General features: G+C 68.7%; 1 protein-coding gene across 1 annotated transcript in view; it reads right to left on the reverse strand.

The window, feature by feature from the left end:
* The window catches only part of RXRA (retinoid X receptor alpha), a 79,440-nt gene that overhangs the window by 21,638 nt on the left and 30,333 nt on the right, over positions 1-27,469 (reverse strand). The window contains exon 2 of the mRNA XM_036329172.1: positions 123-388. Coding sequence (XP_036185065.1) covers positions 123-388 — 266 coding nt within the window. The remainder of the gene's footprint in view (positions 1-122; positions 389-27,469) is intronic.

Raw genomic sequence — 27,469 nt, forward strand, 5'->3', positions numbered from 1 at the left:
CCAGGCCAAGGCCGCCTCTCTGAGGCTCCGCTTCCCGGAGATGAGGGGCCCCCGGGGCCACGTGATGCCACAGCCATCCTGCAGGTGGCCCAGGCCCCACCCTCGGCCCCGCCCCCACTTACCTGCGGGCTGCTGGTGCCGAAGCCCAGCGTGGGCGTGGTGGGCACGGACATGGAGTGGGGGCCCATGGGGGAGCTGATGACGGAGAAGGGCGGGCCCATGCCGTTGATGGGGGAGCTCAGCGTGCTGATGGGCGAGTGCAGCTGTCCCGGGGAGCCGAGCGGGGCACCGAGGCCGGGCCCCAGTGAGGGGTGCAGCGAGGGGGCGGCCATGGAGCCACGCCCCGTGGGCGAGGTGAGGGGGGACGAGTTCACCTGGGTGGAGAAGTCTGCAAGACAAGAAGCACGGGAGGCGGTTAGGACCCCACAGATGGGCCCGCTACCCCGGTCAGAGGCCACGGAGGAGAGCCAGGCCCAGGCGCCCATCCCCTCCGTCCCCCGGGGCTCACCGGCCCCAATTCCCGGCAACACGGCCAGGCCGGGCCAGGCAGGGGGTACACGCTCCCTCCAAGGCACCGCCCGGGAGCCGGGAGCGCCAGCCCCTCTCCCATGCACTCAGGGGTCCAACGGAAGGTCTGGGACAATTGCAGATACTGCAGGGGGTCCGGGGAGACAGCGCCCCCTGTGGAGCAGAACCAACTCCCTGCCCAGGGCAGACGAGTGTCTGGAGTGAGGCAGAGGCGGGGGGCTGCCATCACCCCATTTCACAGGGAGAACGGGGACCTGTGTTCGACACCTGCCCTGGCTGGGCGCGGCCTGCACCGGGGCCGGCTGCTCCCCAATCCAAGGCCTGGGCCTGCTCAGACCACCAGGACCTGACTCCGAGGGCCCTGCGGGCCAGGCTGCTGGGTGGCCTCTCGGAGGGGCCCAGCTGTGTGCCAGGCCTGGAGTGGGGCAGCCGCCGAGACGGGGAGAGGCAGGGCCTCCCACATCCGCCTTTCATCTCAGGGATTCAAAGCCCAACCAGCTCCCGGTAGGCCTCCCGCCCCACCCCGAGGGCTGGCAGCAGGGCACCCAGAGGCCCCAGCCCGAGGGCTGGCAGCAGGGCACCCAGAGGCCCCAGCCCGAGGGCTGGCAGCAGGGCACCCAGCGGGCACTCAGGTGGTGAATGCCCGCCCGGGGCCGGAGCAGGAACCCTGGAGCCCGCAGGATGCCCCGGGCCAGCCATGTCCCTCTGGGCCTCAGCCTCCCCACAGCCCGGCGGCAGCGACCACGCTTCTGAGAAGCCCCGGGGGCCATGGGCACAATGGAGAGTCCCGTCCACACACACCCTAGTCAGGGAGTCCACCCCCCAGCTCGTCCACCCCTGGCTGCACCCTCAACAGCCAGGCAGCCCCTCCACGCCCGGGACGACTTCGACTCCCTGAACCTCAGAGCAACACGGGGCCCAGAGCGGGATGAATCGCGGTGCACGCCTCGTCCCAGGCCCTCTCCTCCCCATGGGTCGCCTTGGGGGACACGCAGGTCCCCGGGCCCTCTCCTCCCCATCGGTCGCCTTGGGGGACACGCAGGTTCCCGGGCCCTCTCCTCCCATCGGTCGCCTTGGGGGACACAGCATCGCGCTTCAGGACGCCACCCCCAACCAGCCCAAGGTCCGACTCCAGCCCAGGCCCAGGCCCTCCTCGGGGCCTCGTGCATGACGGCGCGGGCGCCCTCGAGCAGGTGGTCCCACAGGAATCAGAGGCTCTGCGGCCGCCAGACCGTCTGGGAGCATTTGCCAGTTTCCATCCCGAAGGCCCGCCTGCAGGCACTTCCTCCCTTGCTTCCCCTCGAGAATTTCACTTTCAAGCCGGGCGGGGCCTGCCTGCCGGGTACCTGCTCCACCAGCGAAGGGGCCTCCTCTGCCCACGGAAAGCCTCGCAGGCACAGAACTTGAGAACAGAAGCGTAAGGAAACCCAGGCGATGGCAGAGGGGGGTGTCGCCATTCCACGCCCTGGCCCCCGTGTGGACCGAGAGCCCTCCCTGGGCTGACCCGGCGGACAGGCCGTGACCTGTGAGGCACCTGCAGAGCCTCGATCTCCCTGTGACAGACAGGGAAACTGAGGCACGGGGAGGCACGCTCCCAGAAGTCTACAGTCGCCCCCAGGCCGGCACCACTGTGTCCCAGGCCACCCCACCTGCCTGCACGCACACCTGGGCCAGGAGCCCGGCCAAGCCTGTCTCTGGCGCGGACAGGCAGGCGCTCTGCAGAGGCGGCCGGACACGCCCTGCTGACGTCCAGGGGCAAGAGAAAGGGAAGCAAGACGCGGGTTGCAGACATCACCAGAGCCCACACTGAGGGGCAAAGGCGACCCCTGCGGGTATCTGGGGAAAGGCTGGCCATGGGGGGTGGGGGGCGCCTGGCTGCCCTGAGGGGAGACGCCCATCTTCCTTCCCAGCCTCTGTGACAGATACGCCAAGAGGGAGAGGTCACTCCTGGATTCCTGCAGCTTCCCCACCTCTCTCCACCCTCCGCAGGGAGTCCGGGGGCGGGGACCGAGGCCCCTGAACCAGAGGGGGCTGCTGGCCGGCCACACATGCAGGGACTCGTGGCTGAGCAGTGGGGCCTGAGCTGCGCTTTGCTTGTTTGCTGATCCAGGGCAGGAAGGGGGGTGGGGGGCGGGGAGATGGAGGAGAAAGCTTGGCCGGAAGGAAGAAGGGAGGGAGACAGGGAGGGAGGTGACTGCCAGGCTGCACCCCAAAGCTCCCCCAGCCCCCCAAGACATCACAGCACCCAGCCCAAGTCAGAGCCCTGAGGAGGGGAGCCGGTGAGCGGGAAGGGGGACTGGGCAGGAGAGGAAAGAGGGCGTGAGGAGGGGCCGGGGAGGAAGGGGGGGCACGGGAAGGAGCCCTGGCCTCTGGGTACAGCCCATCCCCACATGCGGGGCCTGGCTCCTCAGGGCGCCCCATCCTGTGCACCCGTGTCAAGGCTGCAGCCATTATTCCAAACAGAATGTGTGAGCCCTGGGGGCCCCGCGTCAGGAGGGGCAGTGGCCCCCAATGCCTGCCTTGCAGGACTGGCTGCCCCAGGCCCCACATGGCGCTTCCTGTTTACAGATGGCCACGCAGACACGCTGGGAGCCGGGGTGACAATGGCTGGGTGTGTGTTCTGGAGTCTTCTGCAGAGACACACTCTGGCCGGGGAAGGAATGTCAGGGAGAGAAGGCGAAAGCGCCCCAGCGGCTGCTGCAGGGCCCGGCCTCCCCTCGGAGCCAGGGCTCCGCCTCCTCCCGCTGGTGCTGTCCCCGCCCTCTGATAAGCGGCAGCGATGGGGCGATAAGGTTCTTCTGAAAAAGCCCTACTCTGGACTCGCAAGGACTCGCCCCGCACGCTTATCTGATCCTCCTCCAGGAGCCCAGGCTCAGAGCCCCAGACCCAGCCCACCGCCCGAGGGGCGCACGGGGCCTCTGGAGGAGGACAAAGCCCAAGGGCCACATCTGGGACCTCAGCACCGGGGCCTCACCAGGCCCCAAACCCCAGCACCTCACCCCCTTACACCCCACCTGCCTCCGCTGAGACCATCAGCACCGGTGGGACTCGGGGAGAAGGCTGGGAACTCAAGGGGCCTCCAGAAAGAGACAGGCCCCATCCAGACCGTCCCGCCCTGGCAACCCCGACGCCAGCAAAGGGACCTCACTGAGCTGCCCGGGTCAGTCCCGGAAGGCAGCATGGAAGAGGCGGTACACAGATCTCTTGGCACAAAAAGTAGTTCAGGCCACAAAACTGACTCTAAAATGCAAAATACCCAGAGGCCAGAACAGAAGCCGGGAAGTAGAGGAAACGGCCGAGGGACCAGCGGTGAGGGACCAGCGGTCGGCAGGCTCGCCCGGGGCCGGGGGTGAGGGTGAAGGTCACACTAGTAGCTAGAGGGACCAGCGGTCGGCAGGCTCGCCCGGGGCCGGGGGTGAGGGTGAAGGTCACACAAGCAGCTAGAAGTACAGAATGTCCACGCTCAGAATGCGACTGAGATGAACGGCTGCCTGGGGGCGGTGTGCTCCCCGATGGTTGTCTGCGAGCAGAACTATAACCACCTCGGGAGCTGCCCATCCGGTGGCCCGCAGGCCCCTGGGAGAGGGACGGGTGTCCCCACGGACCACATTCCTGAGCTGTACAGGCTCCCCCAGCACGCCCCCCAGGACCCGCCGGGACCCCGCAGCAGGAAGCCGGGGAACCCCCACCAGCTCCCTTCCGGCCTCTGCCTGGCAGGCGGGGGAGGTGGGAGGTGGCAGGAAATGCCAGCCTCAGGCTGCTGGAGGGGGGAGCCCCAGACTCAGCCCCTCCCAGCAGACAGGGAACCCCAGGTTCTTAGAAAGGGGACCTCAGCGCCCCCCAGGCCCTTCTGAGTTTGCAGGAGCCAAGCCCAGGCGGGGCAGGGAGCCCAGCGGGCAGGGCCGGCTGGGTCCACATACAGGAGCCGGGGAGGGTCCCACGGGGCTGAAGTGGGCCAGGAGCTTCCAGGAGGGGCATGGAGTAGAAAAGGGGGTGCCCAGGAGGGGAGACGGGCACAAAGGGGTAAGAAAGACCCTCTCGGAGAGCCAGCAGCCAAGACAAGGACAGGTTGGAACATAAGCATCCGCCCACCCCTGCATCTCTGTGCCCCTGCCTGGCGCCCCCGGAACGGAAACGCTGCAGTGAGGACGCCCACCGCCAGCCCTCACCTTCCGGAAGGACTGCTTCCCCTGCCGCCCAGGGGAGAAGTGGCAGCCCGGCAGGGACTGCGGTGGGACCACGGCGCGCCGGGGTTTGGGGGAAGCCGGGGGTGGTTGGAACGGGGGGGGGGGGGGGGGGCCCTTCAGGAACTGAGGCCGGGCAGCATGCCCCCCGGGCGGCGCTGGCCCTGGTGCCAGTGGGCTCAGCCAGGGATGCCGGCTGTGAGCGGAACGCCAACAGCAGAGGCTGCGGGCAGGGCCTGGCAGGGTGGCCTCACGCCCGCCGGTGCCAGCTCCGCCTCCCTGGTCGGGGCCTGGCCCTCCGACCCCAGGCGCACGGCTCGCCCACAGCCTCCAGCCGGGTCAGTTTACGCTCAGGCTGAAATTTCAGCTCCTCTGCGGTCACCGTGCCCTTTGCCCAACCAGTGGCCCCAGCCCCAAATCTCGGCCCCAGGTCAGCGGTGCCTCCCAGAGCCAAGGCCTTCAAGCAGGGTCAGAGGGGTGCAATCAGGCAGCCGCAGGGCCCCTAGGAAGAGGCCCCCAACTGCCCAGAAGGGACCCAGGCACCTCCCTCTGCCAGGCCCAGCGAATCGGTCAGCTGGCGGGGGCCAGAACTCAGACCCCACTCCATATGGGAGTCCGGGGTGGCCCAGACCCACCAGGCCCTAGAGGAGGGAGGAGGGAGGAGGGAGGAGGGAGGAGGGAGGAGGGAGGAGGGAGGAGAAGAGGACTTGGGAATGCCACGCCCAGCTCTACGTCCCCAACCACTGCCCCAGTCAAGGAAAGCAGGGCCGCAGCCCTCTGTCCCGACCCCGGAGCAGCTGCGCAGCGGACTCGCTCTCCTGAGACCCGCCTCTCCGCCCTCCGCCCCACGACACCGGGCCCGTCCAGGCCCCCCTGAATCAGCCCCAGTACAGGGCCAGGGGCTGGCTCCCAGCAGGAGCCTGGGAAATGAGGGAAACGAAGCGTGTAGAGTGAAGGTGCGGGGCCTGGGTTCTACCCGAGGCCTGTAGTCCCTGACAGGGAGGGCGTGTGGCAGAAACGAGGGACCAGGTAGCTGGACCCCCAATGCGAGGAAAACAGATAAACAGGCAGGGCAGGACCTTAACCCAGAGCCTCCCCCGGGGCCTCCAGGACTCCACGGCGACGCACACATCTCGACCTCCAGGTCCCAGCCTGGGGACACCACCCGAAGCCCTTCCGTCCTGCCGGCCTCACTCCCCAGGGCAGCGGGCAGACGCCTGGCGATGCTCCTCATGGAGCCAGGCCCCATCAAGCCCAAAGGGTCTAACCAGGGAGGAAGCTCAGGGCAGCAAGACGTCTGCACTGGCATCCAGTGAGCCCGCAAGGACACGCATGTCTGCACCATCATCACCATCACCCCCACCACCATCACCACCATCACCATCATCACCACTCTCACCACCTTCACCATCACTATCGCCATCATCATAATCACCACCACCATCATCACCGCCATTATCTCCATCACCACCGCCATCACCATCACCATCATCATCATCAGAGGCATCACCATCATCACCATTATCATTTGAGCAAGCCCTTGCCCTGCCCACTGCACAACAGAAGGATGAGACCCAGAGAGACTGATGGTGATACTAAAGGGGTTTTGCCCAGTGGCAAAGGGACAGTGCTTTGGGTTCTGCTGGCCATACTGAGCAGGCCGGGGCTGGTGAGGGGCAGGGGGAGGAAGAGAAAGTGGTGCCCAGGGTAGCAGCCACCCTCGCTCAGCCACTCATACAACCTGGGCACTGTGGTTGGGCCCAGTGGCGGCAGGTGCAGCTGGAGCCCAGCACTGTGGGGGAAGTGGGGAGCCCAGCCAGAAGGAAGGTGTGGCCAGGAGGGGCCACCTGTGACCAGGCATCCAGGGCCTGGGCCTGGAAGGTGTTCAGGAAAGCCGAGGAGTGATGGAGCCAACGCACTGGGCACTCGGGCCAGGGCCTTTGCAGGAGGCTGCCCCACCCCCGTGCCCACCCTACAGAAGCCCACGGTCCCTGGGGGCTGTGGCCACAGCCTTCACACCAAGCCCAGCTATAGCCAACCAAATGCATCGGCATCACCTTCCCCTCAATTCTCAGTGGATGCCACCCACCCAGCCGGCGGCATCTAACAGATCCCTGTGGTAGGCGCCTGGGGGCCCCCTGGTGCCCAGCTGCACCCTGAAGCTGGGGGGCTCTGCCCACAGCCCAGCGCTGTGGGGGAAGTGGGGAGCCCAGCCAGGAGGAAGGTGTGGCCAGAAGGAACAGGTGAGGAACCTGCTCCGAAGCCACATCCACTCCCCAGCGCCTCACAGCTTAGAGAAACGTGCTGGGGGGCGCAGGGCAGCACACACACTGGCCAGACCCCTGGCCCTTCCCCTCCCCGGGGTGTAGCAGGCGGCCTCCGGGCTGCTGCCGGGCAGCGGACCCCGGCCCCTGCTCAGTGGCGTCACACGGGCTGCGGTGGGCAGGGGCAGGGGCAGGGGCAGTCAGCCCCAGGCCTGCGGGGACCGGGGAGGAGGCGCAGGTGCCGCACGGGGTGGTTCCGGGCAGGCGCAGAGCAGGGAGGCGCTGAGATCGAGCTGCGTGTGATGTGGCGACAGCCGACGCTGTGCCCAGGGGCCGTGCGGTCTCCCTGAGGAGAGACCCCGACCCGGACACGTCTAAGTAGCAGCACCCATGACGCGCCTACACGCCCGCACCACACTGCCGCCCATGACAGCCCGTCCATCCCGCAGGCACGCAGGGGTTCGGGGAGGCAGAGGCGGTGCCCAGCCAGAGCCGGGCCGCCAGCACTGCCTGCTGCTCCCAGCACTGCACCTGGCAAAGAGCCCGTGCCAGCCCGGAGACGGCAGGTCCCGGCGCCAGCGGCGCCGGCGAGGGGGACAGAGCGCAGGGAGCGGGGAGCACGCTCACCTCTGAGGCCCGCAGGGCTCCCGGGCGCAGCGGCCTCCCCTCCAGGCGGGTCCCCTGCACTGCCCCGCGCCCCCTGGCGCCGCCCCGACGGGAGGGTGGGCGGAGGGGGAATTCCTGGTGAAACCCCGCGCTCCCACAGCAGCCAGGGGCCCGGCCGCCGGCTGAGGCGGTTTCTCTTTAACAGGAAAAGAAGCGATTCTTGTTTCACTTTGAGCCGCCTGCTCTCTGGCCCGAGGCCGCTGCCCGCGGCTGTCGTGGAACGTGGAACGCGCCGTGTCTGCCGCCCCTGCGGCTGCTTTTCTCTCCAGTTTTCCGTGCATCCCCCGCCGGCTCCTGGAGCAGCGGCAGACACGGCACCTGCGGCGGAGCCGGGGCTCGGGAGGCCACGCCAGGCGGCGGCCGGGAGGGGGACGGACGCTCGGCGCAGCTCCCGTGGGCCCAGCATGGCTGGCTTCTCCCGGGCCGCCGAGCCGCCCTCTGCCTGCCGAGCACGGCTGTTTGGAGGACAAGCACGTGGCTGCTCGGAGCCACCAGGGCCACGCAGGGGCGGGGGGCGGGGGCAGAGGAGCCGCTCCGCTCCCACGGGGTTCGCGGAGGGCTTTCCGAGACCCCCGCTGCCCAGTGCGTGAGCCCTGGACCCACGGCCCCCTCCCCTGGCAGAGGCAGGCTCGCCCACGGGCACTGACTCAGCCGGCAGCACCCGCCTGGTGCCCGTCATGTGCGGGGGCTGGGCTGACGGGGACTCTGCAGGCGGGAGACGGGGCCTCACCCGTGAGACAGACCGAGAACGGAGGTCTGCCCGCCGACAGGGGCTTCCCCGGCGCCACGGGGCCTGCGCCCCCTCACAGGGGCGGGCCTGCATGGGGGCTCACCTGGGCCAGCACAGCGGCACCCCTCCCACCCTCTCCCACCCACCCAGCCTACTGCTCCCACACCTGCATGTCACCTCCACCCGCTGAGAGCCCTGGGGCTCCGCATGGCCCTGAGACCCCCGCACCGAAGGCCAGGAGCCCTCAATGCGGGGCCACGTGACAGGACCAACTCCCACCTCCCACCCAGCCACCCTGGGGACCTGCTGTGCCAGGCTCTGCCCTTCCCCCTCCCCCCTGGGGTCCCTGGCAGGCACGGGGCAGGCAGATGGATGGACGGCGTTCTGCACTGAGGAGGCGAAGGCCCAGAGGCCAGGGGTGCACCCTCAGACCCAGAACCTCCACCCCCATCCTCACGGGACATCAAACCACGTCCCCAAGTCTCCAACCCAAGGCCTCACTCCTGACCCAGCTGGGGGTGGCAGCCAAGGGGCATGTCTCCAGATGCCGTGACAGCGAAGGGAACCAGCCGCTGACCCTGAAGACATGAGGGTGGGCAGGTGCCATGGGGGTGCCCCAGGACCCGGGATGGGGCTGCAGGGAGCACCATGGCAGCACCCAGCGAGCCACCCAGCCCACAGGACCTCAGGCGGAAGGGGATGGGCAGACTGAGACCCTAGGAGGGCCAGGCAGCATGCCCCAGGGGTGCCCACAGCCCCCGCTGTACCAGTGAGAGCCCAGTGGCCACGGCCAGCTCAGCATGCCCTCCCCACAGCCAGCCCTCCATGGTCACTTGGCAGGATGGCCACTGCCTACTCGGCCACTGCCAGGACCTCCCACGGCTCCCAACTGCACCCCAAACCCCAAAGCCCTGACCCGCCCGAGGCCGAGCCAGGGCCCCCTCCCCAGCGCGCCTGGCGCCTTGCTCTGGCTGCCTGGGTAGGCGCCTCCGCCCTTGCAGTCCCTGCCCAGTGCCCCATCCCGACCCTCTCGGCCTTGTCACCATCCACTTGTCCCACAAGCACCCCCGGGGGTGGCTAAGGCCAGGGTCCCTGTGGGGAGGGCGCGGGAAGCACCTTTCACTGCTGGCTGCTCTCTGAATGCCCAGGCACAAGGGATGGGGCAGGGCTGGGGGCACCCACCCCGGGCCAGTCAAGCGACCAATGAGTGACCCCCATGGCAGGGCCACCTCCCTGGGGGCAGGGCAGAAGCCCAGAGGCAGCAGCCCCAGCTCTCAGACCCTCCGGAGAGTGGGGGGCCCTCTGGCATCGGATGGAGAGGAGTGGGGACCCAGAAACATGCCTTCAAGACTTCAAACCCAGTTCCTGAACCACACGCAGTCCGTGGAGCAGCAGCCGCCCGAGTGGGAGACTCGGTCCCTCCAGGGGACACACAGCCCCAGACGCCTGGGGACCCTTAGCACCTGGCCCGGCAAGCATCGGCTGTCACCGGGGCCGTCAGAGAAAGGACAGCGCGGACACCCTCACTCCATCGAGCGCGACTCCCTCACCCATCAGAGCCCAGCCAGGCGCGGGTGCCGGCGCACGAAGGCGGGGGTCAGCGAGCACACCTCACGTGCCGATGTCACACGTGGGACTCACAGGTGTGGCTGGCGACTTTATAACAAGCTGCGCTGGGCGATTTCCCGGAGAATAAACTGGGAAGAGCTCAAAGTGGCAGCAAGAGGTGACCGGCAGGGATCACAGGACACACCCAAGGTCAAGCAGCCAGGTGCGCATTCCAGGCACTGCCTCCTGCACATGGCTGGAGCCACCGCCCAGGTCACCTGCAAGGGACGCAGTCAGCACGTCTGCAGGACCCGGAGGGTGTGACCCAGCCGCCAAGGGCCCGGGACAACACGCGCACACACACACACACACACACACATACACACACACACACACGCACTGCAGGCCTGATAGCTCAGCGTATCTCTGGGTAAAAGTCTAGGACTGCAACGCTCTGTCGTGCTGAGAGCCTGGCGGGAAATTCCTCTCTCTGCGCCCATTTCACAGACAAGGACACCAAGGCCAGGGGCTGACGTGGCCGGTCAGGGTCCCGGGTGGCGGGGAGACGGGGCACGCGTGTGAGGTTCTCGCCCACAAGGAGGAGCTCCCGGAGGGATGGGACCCGAACCCCACCAACACCCCCACAACAGGAAGACAGAGGCCACCCCAGCCTTGGGGAGACCTCGCGCTCACAGCCCGGACCCGGAGCGAGCCACACGGTCACGCGTCCTGACCGCAGAGCGCAGATGGCGGAATTGCGCCGAGAAGCCCAGCAGGGCCCAGGCTCCCACCCGCCGGGCTGGCCGCAGGACAGTGTGGGGGCCACACCCTGGGGGCCTGACCCACAGAGCGGGAAGCCTGTCGTGGGCACCCCTGCCCGTCAGGACCGCACAGCGCCTCCTGTTTCAGGTCCCAGCTCCACAACCACGAGGTTCCCAGAGACTGTGGCGCAGCCCTGCGTGGTGTCCACCAACATCCCCATGGCGCGGGAACCAGGCCGTGGGCCCCTCCACGGAGCTGCCGGCAGGAGCCCTAGATGTGAAGGGCCGGAGACTCCAACCCGGGGACGGTCATGCGGCTGGAGCCCCTCACTCTTCCAGCACCACAGGGTTAGACCGGGACCAGCTCTCACCTCCCTGCACGCAGACCTCCGCCCACCCCTCCCACCCCCCCACCCTGGGGAGCCAGGCCGAGACCCAGGGGCCCGCGGTCACCTGCCCGCCCCAGAGAGCGCCGGCCCCACAGCTCCTTCTCCTTCTCAGACGCTCCCGACGCTGCGCCCAGGAGGACGGCGGGTCCAGTGAGACCACCCACCGCCCAGCCTCAGTGTCCGCACCTGTAGGGGAGAGGCAGGCCCTGAGGAGAGGAGAGCAGCCACCCGGCCGCCCGACCGCAACCCGCTGGGGATGCCATGCCCGGGGGGCCGGGGCCGGTGGTCCTGGCCTCAGGCCGTGAGCGAGAACTAGGACACCCACGAAGCGCCTGGCACAGCTGGACGCTGGGTGCGTGCCCAGCAGCAACGACAGGGCACTGGAAGGCGTGCTGTGTGGCGATGCCCATGCCAGCACCTGGCCTCCCAGACGACCTGCCATGAGCTCCACACCCCATGGGCAAGACACCGCACCCCAGGCCACCCCGCCCCGAGCCCAGCACACCTGGCCCTCACCTGCCAGCCACCTGCGGCCTCCCGCCCGCCCCAGGCCGCCTCCCGAGAGAGAGGCCAGGAGGTGCAGCCTCATGGCGAGCGCGGGCGAGAGGTCCCACCACGGGGACGGCCCCATCGGCCCCCGGCCCGCAGGCTCGGGGTCCCGCAGCCTCCGGCGATGCAGTGTGGCGGCTCCGGGGGGCGGGCGCCTGTGAGGAAGGAGGCCCGGGAGGGCAGGGCTCCACCAGGCAGCTGGGAGCTCGTCAGGAACGAGTGGCGCTCAGCTGCCCGGCGCCGAGTTCCCCTTTCCCGGGCCGCCCGGCCCACCACCCTCCCAGACACCTGTGACCACAGGCAGCTCCCATTGGCCAAAGCCAAGAGCTTCTTGGAAAAGGACAGGGACCCGGCTCGTTTCCTCAATTGGAGACACGACAGTCCCGGCTGCAGGCGGCACGGCGGAGCGGCCAGGGCCAGGCCAGAGCCCAGCGTGGACAGCAAGGGCACGGCCCGCATGGCAGGCAGGCAGACCTGAGCTCAAATCCTCTCCACGCTGGCCAGCTGCCTGGCTGCGGGCAAGTCGGGTGACCTGGCGTGAAGATGGGGGAGGGGCACGCCCCCCAACAGTGCCAGCCAGCGCCCCAGGAACGCTCAACCATTAAACACACTCGTCTGGGCCTGGCCTGGGGGGGGGGGGGGTCAGTGGCCCTGGGAGAAGCCCAACGGGTGCTATGGGAGGTCGCATGCCCTCGGCCACCGTCAGGCCCCACCTTGCTATCTCACGCTCCCTGGCAGGAGGCCTTCTGTGCACAGCGCCCTGAGCGCCAGCCCCGAGCATCCTGCAGGAGGGACACCGAAGGTGCGGGCCCAGCAGCGGGGGTTCAGGGTGGGAAGTGGGGTCCAGGGTGGGAGGCGGGGTCCAGGGTGGGAGCCGGCTCACCAGCCCCGAGGGCAGAGGGCGGGTACAGCAGAGCCCGCAACCAGGGAGGCAGGGCTGAGAGGGCCGGATGGGCCGCAGGCGGGGCCGGGGGGTGGGGGGCGGGGGGGCTCTGCAGGAAGCACGGAGGGGAGGGGGCCGTCGCAGCGCTGGCTGCCCTCCAGCCACACAACGGGTCCTTCTTCCGGGGCACAGATGTCTTTTGTGGCCCATCAGCCAGCGGCAGCCCCGGGATGGGGGCGCGGGGGCCAGCGCACACAGCCTGCAGCCCCCAGGGCCCCGGCAGGCAAGTAGGGGGTCCTCCATCCCCACCCCAGGAGGCCCGTGGGCCGCCTGCCCAGGCTGCAGGGGCCGCGGCTGCAGGCACAGGCCTGAGGCCCACAGCCAACGCTGGGAACTGGCGCCAAGACTTCTTCTTGGGCACTTGGAACCCTGCTGCCCACAACAGCCCTGGCGCCGGCCATGGGGCACCAGTGCAGTGGGTGGGGGCTCACTCTGCCTGCAGGGCCCTCACAGAAGGGCCAGCACCCCCCCCACCCCACCCCCCGCAAGCTGCCGACCCAGCATCAGTGCTGCCTCCGTCTCTCTCCAGTGCCCCCTGGCCGCAGGGCACCCCTCTGCTCACACCCCCCTCTCACTTGAAACCCAACTTGCTATGGGACCCAGGCAGCCTTCCCCGGGGGCCTCGTACCCCACTCACCCCACCTGCTCGTAAAGGTCCACAAGCCAGAACCCACTCCAGGTGGGGTTCGAGGGGGGAGGAAGCGCCAGGGCCCCGCTGGGGGCAGGGGGCAGGACTCTGGCTCCGGGCTGGGCGGGTGCGCCATCCCCCGAATTGACCGGCTCGGGTTCTGTACCGTCTGCGGCAGGTTTTCATAACGACGACACGAACCACCTCTGCGTGGCCTGATTTTAGCAAGACCCTGGCCAGACAGTCCCGAGGCGGCGGCCGCCCTCCTCCAGGTTGGCCGGGATCCCTCCCGCTGCCGGCTCGTCTGGTTTGGCGCCCGGGACCACACCTGGAGAAGCTCACTGATGGACAGGGGCCTGGCGCGGCCCTGCCCGGTGAGGATCCCAGCCCAGCCCGCCTCACCCTCGCCCTCGAGTGGAAGGCTTTGTTCCCGAAAGGCAGCCACGCTAGCTCAGCTGTGGCTGGTGGTCAACCGTGACCCCCAGATCCTCCTCGGCCGCCGGAGGGCCTGGGCCGTCGGCCTGTGCTCCCGGGGCGAGGCAGGCAGGGCGGCTGCCGTGAGATCCCCTGGCCCTCACCCCACTGAGTGAGGTCATTGTGCCCAACAGACCTCACCCCTCGACGGCCACCTCCTGCCACCTTAGCAACCAGAGCGGACGGTGCTCAGAGCCCCCGCTCACCGAGCCCACAGGCGGCAGCAAGCCCAGCACCGCAGGGGCCACCTCCTGCCTCAGCAGGGCCAGGGCGAGGCCCAGGGCTGGTCCTGACCAGCTCACAACACCCCCCCCCCCCAGCCCCCAGCACCACCCAGCCCCGAAGTCCTACGTCCTCCTGTCCCACCCCGACGTGGCGCGTCAATGATGTGAAGACCCATCCTCTGGGCCCCCTTCCCACCCCCACCTGCCTGCCAGGGGCCGTCAGGGCAGAAGAGCGAGTCCCACTGGCTGGGCGGCCTCGGGGCGGTGAAGCCTGGACACACGTCCCTGCCACGGTCCCCGGTGCCGACCGACGCCTGGGGGGCGTCTCACAGGACCGGGCGCTCGGCCGCCACCACCCCGCCTGCGCACATAACCCACACCCACGCAGGTCACACGTCCCCCGGAGCGCGAGCTGAGCAAGGCCAGGGGCCTCCTGCCCCTGAGGGGTCTCACCAATGGGCCCCGCCCGGGCAGGCCCAGCCAAAGGCGCTCAAACTCTTGCCAAGCTCCAGGAACGCGCCAGGAACATGCCAGGAGCTGAGAGAACAGCAAGCAGCATGTGCCACCTCTGGGTGGGCAAAAAGGCGGGGGCAGGGAGGGCAGCGGGGCGGGACCGGCTCAGACCGGCTCATGGGCACCTCCCCGCCCGGCCAGCCAGCAGGCAGGACGCTGATATGCCCAGGGGTCTCCATCCCTCGCTCGCCAGCCCCGGCCTAGCTGGAAGGTGGTGGGAGCGTTTACACGGCGGGAACTGGAGGCGAGCACAGAGGGAGGCTGTGCCCGCCCTGACAGCGTCCCCTGCGGAGCGGGAGGGATGGACGGTGACCTGGAAGCGCCCCCGCCCCCCGCCCCTCAGTCCACGGACCTGCTGTTCCTTCCAAACACAGGGGTCCTGGGGTCCAGTCCCTGCCCCGGGCCCGCCTCCCGGCCCGGCAACATGAGACGGCGGCCGGTCACCCCTGGGGCCGGCAGGCCTTCTGCCTCCCTCTCAGGCCTCCCACCCCACCAGCTGCCCGACCTGCCCGGGCCCCCAGCTCCTGGCCCCCAGGAAGCCCGCCCCACCGAGGCCCCCTGGCCGCCCAGGTCTCACCCTCCCCATCAAGGCGCCCCAGCCCTGGCCAGCACCCAGGCCCAGTCAAAAGTAAACACGAACACACCACCCAAACCTCCGCTTCCTTCCTGCACACGCGGCCGCCGAGCCTGCCGGCAGCAGGAGCAGCCCCGGGGGCGAGCGGGGGCGGAGGCGCCTGCCCCACGGCGGACACACTGGCCCCGGAGCTGCTGCCCCTGGGCACAGCCTGCCCCCTCCCATCACTCACCTCCTGGCGGGAGGGGGGGGGGGGCGGTGAGGCCGCACAGAGACCAAGGTCCCCACCGAGGCCGGCCGGCCGCTCCCACATGCCTGGTCTGGGAGGGTTCGGAGGGGCCCGGGGAGGTCGCTCTGACAGCTACACCGGACAGCGGGCCCTGCGGACTGTTCCGAGTCCACCTGGGTGGCCCCAAGCTGGCAGGAGCCCTTCACAAGCACCTACTGTGCGCGGGGCCAGGACTGAGGCGGCACCCACTGCCCCCACTGCAAATCGGCAGACGGGCAGAGCCCCAGGGAGCCAGAGCTCATCCGAGGTGAAGTCACCCCCCCACAAGCCCTGATCAGGAAGTCAAAGACAGGCAGACCCAGGGGGCCTCCCCCCAAGACTGCTGAGCATTAGCTTGAAAAGCCCCAATAAGCCCAGGGGTCTCCACCACTCACGCAGCAAGGCCAGCCCTGCCACCCCTCTGAGGGCCCGAGGCCACGGTGGGGTGGGCATTCTATCCCACGCAAGCCTCGTGTCCAGCCCTGCCCAGCCCCTAGCCCTGGCCCTCAGAGCAGGTACGGTCATTCCCTGTGGGCCTTCCTGACCGACACCTCCTCCAGGAAGCCCTCACTGCCCCTGCCAGACAGAGTAGAAAAGTCCAGACCAAAAACACCCAAAAGTGAGCCCTACCCTAAAGGTCGTCCGGCCCACTGGCCAAAATCGTTTGGTCTGGCCCTGCCAAGGCATCAGAGGTGAGGTGATTAAGTGTTTGACCAAATGCAGCAGCTAATTTTTAAATTGATAGTTTTGTATGGTGCGCGAATGACATTGCAAATATCCAAATGGCTCTTGGCAGGAAAGAGGTCCCCACCCTGCCCTGGGTGCTAGCTTGGTCTGAGCCCATCACCCCTGACTGCAGGCCCTGGCCCCCGGCCTCTTCAAAGCCTCTGCAGCCTCTGACCTGTCCTAGCAGCCCCACCCCCTCCAGGACCCCCGTGACCAGTCCAGCCCACACCTGTCCTCCTGAAGGTCAGTTTTCCCCTGAAAAGCTGGGCCCAGGACACAGGCTATGCCAGCCTCGGCCATGCGGTCCACCCTGGGCCCCAGCTCGAAGTCCCCTGACACAGGACCGGTGGCCCTAGAGCAGCCGTGGGCAAACTACGGCCCATTTGAAATGAATAAAACTATTGAAAAAAAAAGACCGTACCCTTTTATGTAATGATGTTTACTTTGAATTTATATGAGTTCACACAAACACTCCATCCATGCTTTTGTTCCGGCCCTCCGGTCCAGTTTAAGAACCCATTGTGGCCCTCGAGTCAAAAAGTTTGCCCACGGTTGCCCTAGAGCCTGTGAAGGCCCTTCATCTGGCTGCTGACCCCCAGACCCAGTGGCAGAGGGTCTGCAGGAGGTGCCTGGGGAGACGAGGCCTGGGGACAGGAGCCCTGGGGACACACACAGGAGGGCCTGGCCTGGAGGCAGCTAAGGAGGCCGACCCCTCAGGCTCCCTGTGCTGCCACACCTGCGCCCTGGACGCCCAGGGAGCTCCACCCACAGCGCCCGCACGCAGATCCTCTCCGCCTTCCCCCGGCCCCTCCTCCCCTCCCGAGGGTTTTCCCGGCTTGAAGGTGGGCCCTGGGGCAGCGTCTGCTCCTCCTGGCCACCCGGCCTCCCAGGGGGCAGCACAGCCTGGGGAGGCGGGTCCCCGAGGGCTGGCCCCCCTCCCGCTGTTCCCAGGCCCGGCGGCAGCATGCCTCGGCACGTCGGCCACAGCGGGCCCCTGCCACCCCCGCTCCCGGGATCGGTGTGACTCACGGGGCCGGCACGCCGCCTCCGGCCCCCACCTGGGGCGGCCGCCCTGCACACACACCTGCCCGGACTTGACGCCAGCGGACGCAGGACGGGCCTGGGAACGGGTGTCCCGGCACGCGGGGCCGGCCGAGCTCGGCGCCAGGAGGGGCTCCCAGGAGGGAGCAGGAGGCCGTGCTGGGCAGGTGGCCGAGGAGACGAGCCCCTTCAGGGCTGAAGCCTCGTCCCGGAGGCCCAGGGCCCAGGGAGCGCCGCGGGCACGGGCCAGGCCGCCACCCCTCCTGGACTCACCCAGCCCGGACGCCAGCACCTGGCAGACACCCCCAACCCGGGCCTGGGCGCTGCCTCTCCCACGGGAGGCTGGGCAGCACCCTACGGGGCCGGGTAGGTCATGGGCCTGTCCCCCAGGGCCACAAGCACCTGGGCCTCGGGCTCTGGCCAGGCCGCTCGGGGAGGCCACGTCCAGGAGGGGCCCGGGGCCTCTGCTCAGGCCCAGCCCACGGCCTCGCTGTCGGCGGGCAAGTCTTATCACCTCCAAGGAACCGGTGGCCCAAGAGGGGCCACGGGCAGGCGGGCAGGGCCCTGACAGCGGTCAGTGCGGGCAATGCCACACCTCGGCTCACAGGCCTGCCACACAGAAGGGCCACCAGGCCCCTGGGCAGTGATGTCCCCCACCCGCTCACCACCCTGTGGTCCCACAGATGGCCAGTCCCAGAAGCCCCCAGGAGCCCAGGGTGCTGAGTGCCCGCCTCGGGACAGCCTGCGCTCCCTTCACCCCTCCCTGCCCCCCGGGTCATCTGTTCCCCGCCGCCGGGGCCCCACGGGAGTGGGAGAGACGGATGCAAGGCCGCCAGGCAGGCGAGGGACCAGGAAGAGCAACGCAAGGACAAGCAGGTGGGCAGGGAACCGCACGCACAGATGTGGGGAGGGGAGCGGCGTCCAGCCCAGCCCCCGGGGCTGTGTCAGCAGGAGTGACCCAGCAGCGTGGACATCTGCTGACTGAGGCAGGGCAGGCCCGCCCGCCCCCACCAGGGGAAGGCGAGGGGCTCGGCCCCGCCCAACGACAGAGCAGGCCTCTCTTCCGGGCACAGGATGGAGCAGGACAATCTGACTTAAGGAAACAAAACAAAGTCACAGCCAAGGGCAGCCTGGCTTTCGCCCCGCGCTCAGCTCAGGAACTCCCGCAGGCAGTGTGAGGCCAGAGGGCCGCCCGCGGCAGGAGCCCCCTGCACGCCTGGAGCAGACGGACACACGGTCAGTCTGGGCGCCCAGGAGCGGCCGCTGGGCAGAGCGAGCTTGTGGGGGGCAGAGGCTCCCACCACCGACCCCGTGAACCATGGCCCTGCGCTGGCTGGGGGGCAGAGAGAGCCCCCCTCACACCTGCCCCTGGGATGGGGACCAGGGCACCCTAGAGCCCTGATAAGCCAGCAGGCATCCTGGTTCCCCGCCCCGTCCCCACAGGGCAGGCCACCGCTCTCCCTCCTCCACCTCTGGGGTGGATGGCATGGCCTGCTCAGGAAGCAGGCGTTACAACGGCTGGGGTCCAGGACCGCCCCAGGCGTGGGCCGGGGCCCGGTGCACAATCCAGCACAGCCTTGGAAGGGAGCGGCTGGCACCTTGGGCCCCGGAAACTCGGCCTCGCCTGCACCTCTGCCCCTCCCTGGTCATGCCCAGAACAAGGGGCGGCTGCCAGCTCCCCGCAGAGCGCGCTGCCGGCCCCGCTCACCACCCTTCGCACCACCCACTGCCCCGGGCAGCACCCCAGGGCGGCCAGGTGCCTCCGGGCCCCCCGCAGCCCCACCTGGCCCCGCCACCCGGCATGTGCTCAGCTCCTGGGAGACCGGCAGGACCTCACTCAGCTCCCATCAGCGCCCGCCCCAAGGGGCCAGGACACGTTTGTCTGGACAGCAGGAGCCTGTGACCGGTTAAAACACACACAGAATCTTAGAAAGAAAAAGTCACGCCCCGGAGTGAAGGTGCCGCCTCTCCTGCTGTCCTCGCTCCCCCGGAGCCCACGCAGTGGAGAGGGCACTGTGGACGGGGTGGAGCCCGCGCCACGCAGGGCTCGTCCCGCCTCCCGCACTTCGCGGGCCAGGCTCCCCGAGCATCTAACAAGCAGATGTGAAAGGCTGAGCACCCACGGCGTGAGGCCGGCCGCCACGGCCAGAGACCCACACGGCGCAGCAGGGCCGGGTCCCAGCGCACGTGCCCAAGAGCAGGGGCGGACGGCCGCGGGGACGGGCTGCGTGAGGACCCGCTGCTCGAGAGTGAACCCAGCGGGTCCAGGAAGCCCACGCGACAGCGACCCCGGGTGACGGACGGACGAGCGGCTGCGAGCACACGGCGCCCCAAGCAGGGCAGCTCCCAACAGGCCCCACGCTGGGCCACACCCGCCCCAGTCCCACCTGCCCCGGGTCGGGCAGCCGCAGGACGGGCCGTGACCCTGCGCCGGGGGCAGCACCAGGCCATGCAGGGCGGGGGCAGCTCAGCCATCGGTGCCCCACGACCCCTGGCCTGGCTGAGGGCAGTCCTGCCAGCTCTGCCTGCAGCCCTGGGAACGGGCAGCTGGCTCCCGTGGTCCCAGCTTGGAAGCAGAGGGCTTGGGTTCTGCGCCCGACCAGGCCTGGTCCCGGTGCAGCCCCCCCGCCCCTCCCCGCCAGGGCCACGGGCTCCAGGAGCACCTGGCAGCTCAGATCAGGGACATGGCGGGAGCCTCGCGGGGACGGCCCCCTGCTGGCGTGGGGCCTGTGCTGGACGGGGCGCCGCCTGGACCGGCTCCTCCAAACACCCCACAAGCATCGCTGTGTGCAGGGCTGAGGCTGAGACCAAGTCCATCCTGCCCAAGGCCACACGGCTGGTCAGGGACAGGCGAGCCCGCGAGCCCAAGGCTGCCTGGGCTCAGGGTGCAGGGGAGGGCGGGGGAGGCACCCCTGGGGGAAGGTGAGCGGAGGGGGCGGTGGGGGGCTGACAACAGGGCGGCGGGAGGCCTGGCCAGTCCCACCAAGAGGCCAACCTCTTCCTCCCCCATAAGAGGGGGTCCCTCCTTCCCACGGGAGATCCCCACTGTGGCAGGAACAGAACAGTCAGAACCGGGATCCGCACTATCCCCGCTCGCAGAGGAGCGAGGCCGCCGACACAGGCCGCCGAGGCGTGGAGCTGGGGCGGGGCGCGGAGCTGGGGCGGGGTGCGGGGCTGGGGCGGGCGCGGGGCTGGCGTTTACTTCTCTGTCTGGCTTTGGTAACAGAGCTGAGGGGGGGTGATTTGGGGGGTTCCTCCTTGGGTGGGTGTTTACAGAATCTCCGCGTCTCCCCGATCCGCCACTTGCACAAACACTCTCGGAAAGCTCGCACCAAGCCAGCCGCAGCCTCCATTTCCTCTAAGACCCACCCACCCCAGAGCCCTTCAAACCCCCGCCCCCAACCCCGAGCTGGAAGGCACCCATGGGGCCAGGAGCTGCGTGCTCGGCGGTAAGCTGAGCCGGCCGACCCAGCAGCCCGTCCACAGGGTCCTGGGCTGACCCCGCGATGAACCGGTCTGCTCCGGCCAGGGCCTGCCTGCAGCCTGCGCCAGCGCCCGGGCCAGCTTCGCGCAGCATCCCCGGCAGCCTGACCCCAGGGCTCCAGGAGCGCCTCCTCCGCGGAGCTCGCCCGCAGCCAGAGCCCGGCTGCACCAGCCCAGGGCCCAGAAGCCTCTGAGACCCCGCAGGAAGGTCCTCGGGTGCCCGGGCCAGTCCCGGCCACACCAGCCGCCCCCGCTCACCGCCTCGCCCGCCCTGCAGGTTGCCCGTGCTCCAGGCCGGCCCACTCTCCAGGCCCAGCCCTGGGAACCGGGTCACTTCCAGGAACACACCAGCTCCCTCGCCTCCAGGCTTGGACACGCAGTTCCTGGGCCAGAAACTCCCACGAAGCATCTCCAACCCAGTTTAAACACCTCCTCCAGGAAGCCTTCCTGACCCCCCCGCCAGGACACAGGCCTCTTCTACTACACACCCTCTGTGAGCACTTGCCACACTGCAGGTGCCCCCAGCCTGCCCATCTGAGCCTGCCAAGGCCTGGGGACCCTGAGGGGAGGAGCCACAACTGGCTCATCGGGCATCCCTGGGGCCTGGCATACAGCAGGTGCCAAAGAAAGGCTTACTAAGTGGATGGACAGGGTGCGGGGAGGAGAGCTGGGGCTCACCAGAGTCCTTAAGAACCAGCCGAGCAAGCACCAGGTTTCAAAGAGACCCCAGGCACGAGCAAGCTGTGCAACCACAAGCAGGTTAAACAACCTCTCTGAGCCTGTACTTCCTCTTCTGCAAAGAGATGTCACAGACGGAGGAAGTGGCTGGGAGGTGGTGGGGAAGCGGCCACGAAGCTGGCCTTTCCGCATCTGTGCCCACAGGTGATGCACAGGGGTGGGGAGGTGCACCCGGCCCCCAGCCAGCAGGCCGGGGTTTGATTCCTGGCCACATGACTCACGGCGGGCGGGGCCACGGGCGTCTGACTCAACCCCGCTAGGCCTACGTGTCCTGGTCCTCAGAAGGGGACAGGGCCTCGGTCTCAGCTCCCTTCCCACGTCACAGAGTGCTTGCTGGTGGGACGCCTACGCCCCCACAGCCCTCGGCACTAGGGACAGGCAGGGGCACTGGGCCGGCCCTGCCCAGGGACACCCCATCCAGTCAGAGAGATAGTGGCGGGCAGAGGCTCCCACCAGGACCCCCGTGTGTGTCCCAGCCTTTCCCAGGAGCCCAAAGGGCCCCATCAGTGACGCAGCAGCAGAAGGCAGAGCAGGAGGGGGAGGGCACGCTCTGTCCAGGTACAGATATCAAGGAGGGCCTCCTGTAGGAGGCACCACTCGCCTCCCTCCAGCTACAACACGGTAGACTCCCACATTCCCCCAAACCACACCTGGACTCTCTGCACAGCTGGAGGACCAGCAGGTCAGGCCTACATACACGCCCACCGTGAGGTCGGCCACCACGGCCACTGCCCCGGGAGGGTAGAGGCAGACAAAGGGGACCCCTGGCAGCAGGAGGCACGGAGACTGGGGTCCAGCCATCACCTGGCCAAGGACCACGGTAAACAACGCCTGTCTGGGCTGAGCGTCCTCACCTGGAAAAGGGGCTGACAGGGCTGCCCTAGGACACACATGGCGGAAGCTGGCACAGTGCCCGGCGCACAGTAGGCGTGCCAACCACCACCACTCCCGGTGCGCTTTGGGGTCATCGTCCCCCCCTCACTGTCATTCCCAGTCCCGGGGGAGGCACTGAGACCGTGGCTGAAACCCACACCTTCCTTCCCGCCGACAACGGAGCCCCTGCCTTACTCACAGCACACCGTTCCGACGCCCTCTTCACCGGCCCGGCTCCCCTCCTCGCTCAGCGGCCCCGGCCCAGCCCCTCACCCTTTCTGGGCTCCCGCTTCCTCATCCTCCGTAAGAAAGAGACTCCTCTCCAGGCCCCTCCCCTGCTGACTGGCGACAGGCAGGCGCCATCGCGGGCATGGCCACGAGGTCCCAGAACCCAGGCCCCACCCAGGCGGGACCGGGCTGGGGTCTGCAGCAGCCCTCCCAGGGCAGGGTCCTGAGTCCCTCTGGGCCGCCCCTCGCCCAGGCAGCAGGTTCCAGAAGCATCCTCCCCCAGCTCCACACTTAGGCCTCCAATTCCCCTCAGTGATCAGAGAGCCCCAGCGACTTGCCTGAAGCCACACAGCTCAGAGTGGCAGAGCCCACACGTACTTCCCACTGTCCCCGTCCTCCCAGCCTGGCCCGGCAGGACCTGGGGAATGGCCTTCACACCCAGCGACCTGGGCCCTGGCCCCTGGCCCCTGTCTGCGTGCCCCACTCGGCCGCTCTGGGCCCCTGCCCTCCCCTAAACACAGTGTGCCCACTGCAGGTGGTCCGGGTGCCAGGCCCCGCTCTGGCCAAGGGAGAGGGGCGCTCCCCAGTGTTGCCTAAGCTCCCCGCCTCCCCCATCTTCTCGATGGGGGCTCAGCCCAGTAAGAGGCCCAGCCCTGGAGGGCGCAGGGGCCGGGCCCTTGGCTGCCACCTTCGGCCTCCTGACTGGCATCTGCCCACCGCGCTGGCAGGAAGTCCTTGGCCTCAGGGCAGTAACGTCACACCCTCCCAGGCCTGGGTTCCGATCCCGCCCTCCACGCCAAAGCACCTGACCTCCTCGAACGGGCAGGTCACGAGGGGTACGTGGGCCCGGAGTCATGTCACCCAGCCCCAGCGTCACAGCACTCCGCCCTGCCCCGGGCAGCCGTGGGGAAGGAGATGGAGCCAGGCACCCGAGAGGGAGGCCGGGCTGGACCTGGCACCCAGGACCCGGACGCCCAGTCCTGTGACAGCGGCAGGATGTTGGGAAACCCACGAGGCCTTATTTCAACACTGCCAGCCACGTCACCAGCTGGTTTCCACACGCAGCGGCGCCGGGAGGGTCGCTGCCCTCCGTCTGCCCGCCGCCCGGCTCCAGCCCCCTCCGCCACCCCCCACTCGGGGGAGGGCCCTCGTCCTCAGGGACACACAAGACAAGGAGGGACCACTTCAAAGGTGCAAGCCCCCCCCCCAGCCCGCTTCCCACGCCCTGGGCCCAGCTGCAGGCCAGTGAGCCGGGGGCACAGGCCCAGAGACAAGTGGGCCACCAGGCTCTGCTCCGTCCGAGCCCTGAGGCTGGCGGGAAAGGGGCACGAGAGCTCCCAGCGGGCAGCCCGGCGCTGTGTGGGCGAGGGCGCTCTGGAGGGAGAAGGGCCCTGAGGCTGCCTCCTGCCTGGGAGGCACGGCCGCGTCGCAAGGGTGGACTCCACAGTGAGGATGAAGTGGAAACAGCCACAGTCAGGACCCCTGGCCTCGTCCCTCCGCCGGGGGGGGGGGGGGGGGGGGGCGAGGGGGGGCCCCGAGGTGGGACAAAGCTGAAGCCCAGCACACACACACACACACACGTACCTGACACACACACACACACATGCACACACATGCACACACATACTGGCACACAATACACACACACATGCACGCACGTGCACACGCATACCCGGCACATGCACGCATGAACATGCACATGCGTACCTGGTGCGCGCGCACACACATGCACACACGTACCCGGCACACACATGCATGTGCACACATGTGCTCTGCGCACATGGACCCACGTAACCTGCGCACAGGTGCGTGCGTGCGCGCACACACATGCACACGAGCCCATGCACATGCACACACGTACCTGGCACACTCATACACGCACATGCACACACATACTGGCACACAACACACACGCACACATGCACACACATGCACACACGTACCTAGCACATGCACACATGAACATGCACATGCGTAGCTGGCGCGCGTGCGCACACATGCACACACACGTACACATGTACCCGGCACATGCGCGCGCGCATGCACACCCATACCCGGCGCACACATGCACGTGCACGCATGTACCCTGCGCACACATGCACGCATGTACCCAGCATACACATGGACCCACGTAACCTGCACCGAGGCGCGTGCGTGTGCGCGCACACACATGCACACGAGCCCATGCACACACACACGCAGACGCACACATGCACACGGACGCACGCACACACCCCGGGCAGCCCGGCCTGCAGCACAGCCGCACGGGCTGGCGCCTGCAAGGGGGAGCAGCAGCCCCACGGTGACCCGCGCTGTTTGTTTAGTGGCAGATTAGCCGGCGGCAGGGAGTGTCTTATCACAAGGATCCTCGGCCGATCCCGCCGACCGCAGCAGGGAGCTGTGGGAACTGTGAGGCCGTGGGCAGCTCTGCGGGTCGGCGAGAACTGCCGCCAGGGACAGCGGGCGGCTCCCTGGGTGTCAAGCCGCGAGGGCCCGGACGCGGAGGTGCAAACGAGGTGCCACAGGACAGCGCGGCATCACCCCTGCAGCTCTCCACCCCCGTGCCCAGCAGGGGGCCTCTGCACTCCGACCTGCGCGGGTGGGCACGTCGAAGCCCGGGAGGTGGCACGAGAGGCAAACGCAATAACCAAGGCAGACGTCGAAGGCGGAGACGAGAGAAGCGCCCATCCCCTCCTTGCAAAGCCCCCACTCCAGGCAGGAGGCTAAGGGCCAGCTGGACTCTCGTCCCAGGTCTGTGCCACCTGCCCCCCGAGGGTGGACACCACCCTCCTAGCTGCCCCCCAGGGCAGGAGCTGGCCCTCAGGAGGGAGGGGTCAGTCCTTGTCCTGGGCACTGCACGGCCTCGGGCAAGGGACTGCCTCCTGGGTCTGGTGGACAGTCCCTCAGGCCTTCACACCCTGACCCCTTTCCAGGTGCAGCTTCTAGAAGCAGGAAGACCGCCCGGCTCAGGAGGCCCAAGCGCATGGGGGCTGCTTCGTCCTGGGCTCCCACGGCCAGGCTCTGCACACACAGGCCCCGGCTGCCCGGCCTGCCCAGGGGGCTCAGGGATGGGGCTCAGAGACGGGGGAGCTCAGGGATGAGGAGGGGAGGCTCAGGGGCAGGGGGCAGCTGCGGCCGATGCCAGGAAGGAGGCCGCGTCTTCCACTCCCCCGAGCGCCTGCTGCAACCAGCCCCTGCCGCCGACACCCAGGGTAACTGGTTCCAGATGTGGCCGGTGGAAGACAGGAGCAGGGCGCCCTGCTGAGGAAGCTGGAAGGGCCGAGATAATGCGGAATTCCTGAGCCTGCGCCAAGGCCCATGGACCGGGAGGGGCGGCGTGCAGCGCGCCGGGACCACCCAGGCAGCGCTGGTGCCGGAGACACCCCGGGACCACAGTCCCTCCCGGCCGCCTCCCTGCTGGGGCCCCGGCGTCTGCGAGCCTGCGACTCCCATCGGCGACCGGCCCAGCACCTCTCCGGGGGCCGCTGCTGAAACGCCGGGACCTGGCCCCAGACGCAGTGTCAGCCACCCCCGGAAGGGACGGGGTGCACGCAGGCGCCAGACAAAACCCTACAGTTCAAGGCTCCGGCCAAGACAGGACAAAGCTCCTAGGGGTTGCTCACCTGACCCCTGACCCCTGAGTCCCGACCGCTCACCGCCCGCAAGCGGACTCTGCGCAGAGGGCCTGGTTTCATTGCTGCACCCGGACCCCGGCTTCATTCCCCCCCGAACACTTCAGCCTTCCTGAAACTGTGGGAGGGACCGCCCCTCACAAGGTGACCTGGGACAGGGCACAGCCCTCTTCAGCCTCAGTTTCCCCATCTGTAAGAAGGGGATGGGGGGGCAAGGGGCAGGGATTGGAGATTCTCACCTATGATGTTCAAAAACAGCCAAGGCCACGACCAGCCCACACTCCCAGCTCCTCTCCCGCACCCGCCACTGGCAGGGGCCCGGCTCGTCCCAGAGGCCCCACCGTCGCTGCAGGCAGGGCGGGCACAGCACGGCCCATCGATGGTCCCTCCACCCTCTGCCCTCCTGGCCTACTTGGGGCGGAGCTGGCCCAGGGGCTGCTCCATCTCTACCCACACCTCCACCAGGAAGCCTCCCAGGTTAGGAGGGCAAGGCAGGGCCCCAGCTGGAACCAGGGCCTGCCTTGCCTGGCCTCAGCTGCCCACTCGGGCTACGGAGACATAAAGGGACCGTGCCCATGACAGGCGCCCGGAGGGACTGCCGTCCCTACTGTCAGCAAAGACCAGCCCCAGGCCCTTCCTAGACCCGCTTGGAGGTCAGCTGGCCCGTCCCCACCCGGCAGGGAACCCCATGATACACAGGGGCACCCTGTGCCCACGGAGGATGCCCGCCGGACCTCGCGGCCGCCTGGGCACACAAGCCCCGCCCCCGGCCTCCACGCCCTGCTCTGAGCCCCTGGCCCGGGAGCAAGAAGCGGTGTGGCTGCTCAGCCCGGCGGGAAGGGGCCGGAACTCTGCCCAGATGGCGGGAGGTCGGCCACAGCGCTGCAGTGGAAGCGCCCGAAAGCGGCGGGGGGAGGGCCCTGGGAAAGAGGAAACCGTGTTCCCAGCACCACACCCTCTGCACAGGCTTCCCCCTAAAGTCGCAAAGTGAGGATGTCAGGAGCCCACGATTTCTGCAAAAGGAGGCACACCAGCGCCGACCCCCAAACCACACCTGCCCCTGCCCTCCCCGCACCCGCCTGCACTGGAGGTGAGGCCTGGCCACACAGGGGCACCTGGAGCGTGGCCGTGGGCTCTGCTCCAGCTCGGACCCTGAGACCCACTCCGGCAGGGCCTCCCGCCTCCTGCTCAGAGGAAGTGACCGCACGAGCCTCCACGGCCAGCCCGGCGCCCGGCTCGGCGGAGATGTCAGGAAGCCACGGACCCACCAAGGGGAGGCGGCGGCCCCACGCCTGGAGTGGCCTTGCCAGGCAGGGCACCGCTGACGCATCAGCACCCCCTGCCATCACCGTGCTGGGCACTGGGTCCCGGCGGGTCCCGGCCCACCCGGCTCCTGCCGTCTTGAGCCCACAGCCCAGTGAGGAAGACAGGCCACGGGAACTCCCCTACCCAGGCCAGGCCAGGAGGAGGCCCAAGGTGCTCAGGCACTGAGCTCCTATTCCAGA

The sequence above is a fragment of the Myotis myotis genome, unplaced genomic scaffold (assembly GCF_014108235.1).
Source record: "Myotis myotis isolate mMyoMyo1 unplaced genomic scaffold, mMyoMyo1.p scaffold_m19_p_12, whole genome shotgun sequence".
NCBI classification, from domain to species: Eukaryota; Metazoa; Chordata; class Mammalia; order Chiroptera; family Vespertilionidae; genus Myotis; species Myotis myotis.